Source organism: Saccostrea echinata, unplaced genomic scaffold (assembly GCF_033153115.1).
Source record: "Saccostrea echinata isolate AGI-Se365-2 ecotype Australia unplaced genomic scaffold, CSIRO_AGI_Sech_v1 ptg000001l, whole genome shotgun sequence".
NCBI lineage: Eukaryota > Metazoa > Mollusca > Bivalvia > Ostreida > Ostreidae > Saccostrea > Saccostrea echinata.
The window spans coordinates 29036578-29043455 of NW_026889750.1; the positions used below are offsets into that span (position 1 = coordinate 29036578).

Below are 6878 nucleotides of genomic sequence, written 5' to 3' on the forward strand. Positions count from 1 at the left end.
CCGTGGGTACAAAACGTGTTGATTTTTAAATTAAATAACATGAATTCCATTAAATTACATGGAAAGAAGATTCACATTTAAACAAAATAAGTATTTTTTACATATGATAATTGGCATAGTCCACGAACTTTCCGAACAACCCTCGTAGATATCGAATATCTGAATCAGGCTTAAAATCTGTTCATGTTTTTCTTACCCTACAACTATAGTCCTGCTGGACACCTCATTACTGATGTCGTAAATATAGTAAATAATGAGGACCTTAAATCACATTCAAAAGGGCTAAAATTTAGGTAACTCCGATCTTTTCCATTTGGGTCATAATTTTCACAAATATTATGAATTCTGTGGAAGATTAGCAAGGTAATGGGCCAAACATGAAGAAAGACTTTGACACTTTGTCAGAATTGATTTAAAATATCAAATGTTTAATAATATTACAATCTCGCATTAAGCGATTGAGGGGCAATATGAAAACCATCAATTCCTATGTGTTCAATAAATCAGAAGTGAAAAATTAATTACATAGATTACACGATCAGTATACACTGGTCCCCACTGATAAAGCGGGTAACAATATTATCGTTTTTGTAAGGCTTTTAACTGTATTTAAAAAAAATCACACAAAAAAAAAAAAAAAAAAAAAAAAAAAGAACATTAAAAAAACCCAAAAAACAAAACAACAAAAAAACCAAGGAAAAAAAAAACAAAAACAAAGAAAAAAAAAACAAAAACAAAAAACAAAAACAAAACAAAAACAAACAAAAAAACCAAAACAAAACAAAACAAAACAAAACAAAAAAAAAAAAAACAACAAAAACTGGCATTTAATTCTACAAATGGTTATCCTACTTATACTCATTGCTCCCTTTGTAAAGGGGGAATTCTTTAAAATCATAATATTATGTCAGATAAATTTTTTTTAATATTCCCAACAATCAAAATGAATTTAAATTACCATACCTATACTGGATACATAAACTTCATCAAAATCATTACAAAGATATATAGAGGGTTCCAGTAAATGTTTTACTAACACTCTTTTACGTCGCAGGTTCGAATCTACTAAGGGACGTGAAGACTGGTCCTTTAGATGAGACCGTATAAACCGAGGTCCCGAATCGCAGTAGGTGTTGGCACGAAAGAGATCATTCACTGCTCAATGGCCCTGAGTGCCGAGTACAGGTACAACTTTGCAGCTCTCCATCGGCAAGTGGTGGCGTCTCTATATTTGTGAAAAATTCCCCAGAGTGAAATTTAGCACATTCACTGGGTATTGAGTGTTTAGCCTAATCATGAAGTAGCGTTATACATTTTCATCCTGTGAATTGTAATTATTTATGATTTATTGACGATATTCATTGCTGTTGCGCATGCGGTGTGATCAGATGCATAGGAGGAGTAAGCATCCCCCGTGAACAATTACCGTGAGCCCTATGTGTTTATCAGGTAGTCGGAGCTTTACGTAGTCAAATTCAGTATAAAACAAAAGTCCTAATAATTGGTATGAAATAAGTCAGCCAAATTACGACCCAATGAAATATCATATTTGCTAACATAGTCATAATTACGACCATAGAATTTACGAAATGCGGACATTTTCTTGAGTATCGAATAAGTTGGGAGATGTGATCATCATATGCAGGTGATAGCGGGATATTACTATATAGATAAGGAAAGTTGAGAATTGAAAAGTTTACTTCATTTCGTTTTTCATACAATGTAGTTGTTGGCTGTCCCTTATCGTCTACAGTCAGTAAAACATCCAAATATAAAACCGATGTGGCAGACCCTGTGGTGTCTTTTCTTTCAAGTTCACTGGGGTATACAGAATTGAAATCGAATCGAAAAATGTTGTCAATGAGGAACTCCAGCATTCCTTTAATATCAATTCCAAAGTACTTGTGTGTAGAATCTAAATAATATTTAACAAAGCAATTTTTTTTTGATGACCATAAAATAGGAATTTTTCCGATTACCTTTCTACTTTTCCTTTTATATTAAGAATGAGTATCAAAAAGCCTAGTTTTTAATTTATCATGATGAATGATTGTATTAAGTGTAGAAAAGTCGAATTTTTCGATATAACTGACTTTTTAGTATTTGGTGATTTAAAAATTTTCTAACAGTTCTTTGGAGTTTTTGAGAATCAACATCTGATTTACACCGCTTTTAGAATGTGCTGTAGCACAGTACGTCTGAAGTTTCTCCTCAACAACAGTGAATATTTTTAAGGAGTAAGGATAGGGGCTACTTAGAAGAAGAGTATTTGCTTGACCCGAATTTTTATTAGTATTCACATCTGATTTAAACAACTTCTCGAAAACATTGTTGTAATGTGCTACTTAAATTTCTCCGTCTCTTCTGTTAATATTTTAGTTAGAGTGAAGAAAGAGACTTGGTAGAATATTTATTAGAACCCACTATATATCTTTGTAAGAATTTTTATGAAGTTTAGATATACAGTATAGAAATTATAATTTTTCAAATTCATATTGATTGTTGGGAATATTAAAACATTTAAAACTGAACTTTAATTTTGAAAAAATGGATTTAGAATTTGGATTACCACTGTAATGTTAGATGTAATTTTTTTTAATGAAATGCATAATATTTTTATTTATTTTTGTTTTTTAGAGGAGGAATATGGAAGGTTCTAAAGTTTTGTTCATTGCATTGGTAATATTAATTTGGGCATCCATCCTTCAGCTGATTGGTTTAGCCTCTCCATATTGGATTTCTGATGAAAATTCAATAGATTTAGAAAGTTCTTCTTCACCAAGATATGCTGGTTTGTGGAAAACATGTAAATGTCGAGATACTGGTGATTTCTTAAAAAATTTTGGTGAGAAAACACTTGAATGTTATACCATTTTTAAGTTACATATAAAATTATATTTCTTCGTAATATTTATCTATATTTTACCTAAACATATAATCAAAGATTAAAATTTTATTTGCAGATATCTCAAAACACCAGTTGCGCTTTGCTCAAGCTATGAGTATTCTGGGGTTTTCTGCACTCGTGTTTGCTTCAGTGTTGACAATCTTAAAGCTATGTTTTCTTAAACATGTGAAACCAGTACTTATTGTTGCCAGTATTTCAGCTTTTGTTGGAGGTATGTAATATGTATTCAAAAATACCATGATATTGAAACCAATTATATTTTATAATATTGTAATAAATGATCAATAAATGACGTATTCCCAGGACTTAAATAGAATACTGGTTTCTCAAAAATTTATTACAAATTTGAAAATAGGATTCACTTATCACTTGATACAAGATCCATGAAAAGACAATATTCATTGATTACTAGTAAAATCATCAAAAATCTACGTAGTAAAAATTAAGAATCTCTTTTATTTCCCTCTCGATTCAATTGTATGGAGTTTGTCATTTTCTCGAGTGCGAAGCCAAATGAATATAATTTATTTTCAGTGTTGTCGTTGAAAGAGGTTTTTTTCTAAAACGAATAAATCTTTAAAAAAAAAAAAGCTAACGAGAATGGACCATTGTTTTAAATATCTGTTTTCTTAATATTTATCCTGTATAAAGGATCTGAAAACTGTCACTAAGAATTTAGCTGCATACCTGTAGCTCGCTGGTCTAAAAATTGAATTAAAGACCAGAGAGCTACATTGCCAACCATAGGATGGAACAAATTGCAAGTTTATCGCCCAAAAAAAAGTTGTGCTCGGTTCTGGATTCATTTCTCCAAGATTTTACCTCAGTTGCACATAAGCTAGATTTTAAGATAAAAATTCTTAGACCTCTATTTGCAACTCTCGTGGATGACATACATGTATGCACGAAGTGCGTTGGACGGAATTATCTTGCAATCCAAAATTGCAGTACAAATGGCAGTATAAATAAGCAAAATTATCGATTGTCTTAATTTCAAGCCCGGGAGGGCTATTAACACATGTTATCAGGAAGTTTTGTTGTGGAAATTGTTAAAGAATATGTTAGGAACATACTGTCAGTAATATGTTGAGATTGCAGTTTGAAAACACGTAAAAAATAAATCGATAAACAGCACGCTGTTTGCGCGCCATAAATACACGCAATTTTAATCGGTGGCACTGTAGCTCTCCGGTCTGTCATTATATTTTTCTCAGAGAGCAACAGATCTGCAGCTACTAAGAAATGTAACCATAACTTGAAATTAATGTCTTTATTTTATTTATTGCAGCTGCCTCCATTATAGTTTCAATTGGACTGTTTGCAAACGACGTCAATAACAAGAAATTATACAGATATGAATATCACTTTGCTTTTGCTTTCTGCATTCTGGCGATGCTAGTAGCTATGGTGTCTGGGGGTTTTATGATCCTAGAAATACCATAGGAAGCTACACAAGAAACACAAGAAACCGGTCAAAAAATAGAAAACTGACTTCTCAAATGAACAATCTTCTTCTTTTATCTAGAAATGATTGCGTATTTGAATAGTTTCTATAATTTCTAATATTCGGAAATCGTAAAACTTCTGAAAATTTATTTGTCAAGTTATGCTGTGCGAATTGGGCATTTTTTTTTCTCTATAAAGTTTTTAATGTGAACTTGAGAAAAGGATACGTAAAAAGTTTTAAATTATCATATTTGCAAAAGTGTTCCTATATATCAATAATCACTGACTATACAACCATATTTGATTTTATTTAAAATAAGCTTTCTTTGTCTGCCCCTTTTCATAAAAGATAATAAAGTCATATTTTCATGTGGAACGCCTCAACAGCCTTAATATGTAAATATCGTTCATGTGATGATATTTCATCATTATATGCTGAAACTTTAACATTATATGCTGATACTCTGATGTTATATGCTGATACTCCAACATTATATGCTGATATTTTAACATTATTTATATGCTGATACTTTCACATTATATGTTGATACTTCAACATTATATGCTGATACTTTGACATTATTTGCTGATATGTTAATATAATATACTGATACTTTAACATTATATGATGATACTATTATGATATGGTGCTTTAAAAGTAGGTCAGACTTCGGGACTATGATACGAAAATTGCTTAAAACGCTTGTAACTGACGAGTAAGAATACGATCATAGGCAAACCCTAGCGTAACTGATATTTTTTTAAAACAATAATCGTAACGAAGCATGATCTTTGGTTTTAAGTTGGGTTCTGCTTAGAGACTAGCTGCAATAATGTAGCCCTCTCCGATATTTTTTATCTGATGTTTTCAGGAGAGGGCAACTTCGTAATGATGCAAATATATATTTTTTTGAATACTAAATCCCAAGTTCTCATTGGCTGTCCCAAAATAAAACCGATCAAGGTAAGTAAACATGGCGGATTAATTCAAGTTGTGAGGTTGACATGCACAAAAAATAAATATATATTTATTATGGATTATTCTGTATATTTTTGGATGAATTTATGTCTACATAACTACATTTTTTGAGTTAAGGTAAGTAATGTTAATAAAATATTCATTTACGGATGATCTGAGTCACAAAAAGAGCGGGAGAGAATCACTTCCGCACTTGCATCATTTTGGAGATCCTAAGGAGTTGAAGCTCTCTTTCAAAAAAAAAAAGAAAAAAAAAATCGGAGAGGGCTACATTATTGCAGCTACCTAGAGGCACTTTCGGACTGGTAATGAAAATTTTTCGCCGAGGTCGGGCTTTTCTCAGACATTGAAACTCGAAAGCTCTCATAGATTTATTGAAATAAAATTAAATCAGTTGAATATTGCAAGTTGTTTGACGTATTTATGTGTTTTCTGGCATTTTTCAGCAGAACAGGTCTCCCCGGTCGGAAAAGTGTATCTAGATATGACGTTTATATGTATCTTCAAAATATGTTATTTTACAGAAAACTACCGTTGTATTTTCATGAATGAATAAATTAACTGTACATTTGACCCCTCAAAAGGACACAACGTTTGCAAAGTGTGTATATTTCACTTAAGTATGCAATTGAAAACAAAAGTAATATTGTGCTTCCTTAATACGTTCTATTTCCACTATGGAAGAGTTATACTTCTTAGTGCGCTCTTTTGTGAAAAAGTCGGAAAATGTACAAATCTCGCGGGATTTCTGGGACAAACGTAACATAAACATGTAAACAATATGTTGTATGTCGATGAACAATTCCTAAGAAAATGCAAACGAAATATTTTATTGTTGTGGACTTTATATACATCAAGAGTAGGAATGACAACGATATCAATTTATATCTATTGTTGATCGTATGTATCTATTTATCGTATGGTACATCCCAAATACAATACACATGCCTTGGAAATTTCGTATTTTTTATTAATGGATGATAAATTTAGGGTTCTCGCTCTCTTACATATGTCTTTTAGTTCTTCTATTCTTTAACTGGAATGATAAATACACTTAACATTTAAAATTGGATTGAGATTGGCATGTTTTGTATTATTCGCAACGCCATGCCGTCCCAGTCAGACGACCAAACGCGCCTCTAATTTTGAAGAGTTCACTAATGGAAATAGAACGTATAGTGACCGTTCACGGTAGCTCAGTCGGTAGAGCCTTCGCTTCGTGATCAGGAGGTCGTGAGCTCGAAACTCGGCCGCGACTGACCTAAGTCGATAAAAAATGGGTAGCAACTGTTCCTTCGCCATGCGCTCTGCACTTTGAAGTGAAAGCTGTGGGTCCTTCGGATGAGACCTTAAAAACCGAGGCCCCATGTCACGGTAGGCGTTCGCACGATAAAGATCCCTCACTGCTCAATGGCCCTGAGTGCCGAGTAAAGGTTAAAATTTGAAGCCCTTCACCGGTATATGGTGACGTCTCTATATGAGTGAAAAATTCTCGAATGGGACATAAAACAACATACAATCAATCAATCAATCCTTAATAGTGGA

The 6878-nt window shown here is 32.4% G+C and overlaps 1 protein-coding gene across 1 annotated transcript; it reads left to right on the top strand.

The window, feature by feature from the left end:
- Positions 1-1080: 1080 nt before the first annotated feature.
- On the top strand, positions 1081-5676 carry LOC133175449 (uncharacterized). Its single transcript, XM_061310584.1, has 4 exons — positions 1081-1185; positions 2638-2845; positions 2964-3119; positions 4197-5676. Exons 2-4 carry the CDS (start codon positions 2647-2649, stop codon positions 4349-4351), a joined length of 510 nt encoding a protein of 169 aa, XP_061166568.1. The 5' UTR covers positions 1081-1185; positions 2638-2646; the 3' UTR covers positions 4352-5676.
- The last annotated feature ends 1202 nt before the right edge of the window (positions 5677-6878 follow it).

What these genes read in the sequence shown, in the direction of transcription:
- LOC133175449 (XM_061310584.1), top strand. Translation starts at nt 2,647, where the DNA reads ATGGAAGGTTCTAAAGTTTTGTTCATTGCATTGGTAATATTAATTTGG. An exon ending in TGATTTCTTAAAAAATTTTG is followed by an intron (nt 2,846 to 2,963) that starts GTGAGAAAACAC and finishes TTTTATTTGCAG; the next exon opens with ATATCTCAAAACACCAGTTG. An exon ending in TATTTCAGCTTTTGTTGGAG is followed by an intron (nt 3,120 to 4,196) that starts GTATGTAATATG and finishes TATTTATTGCAG; the next exon opens with CTGCCTCCATTATAGTTTCA.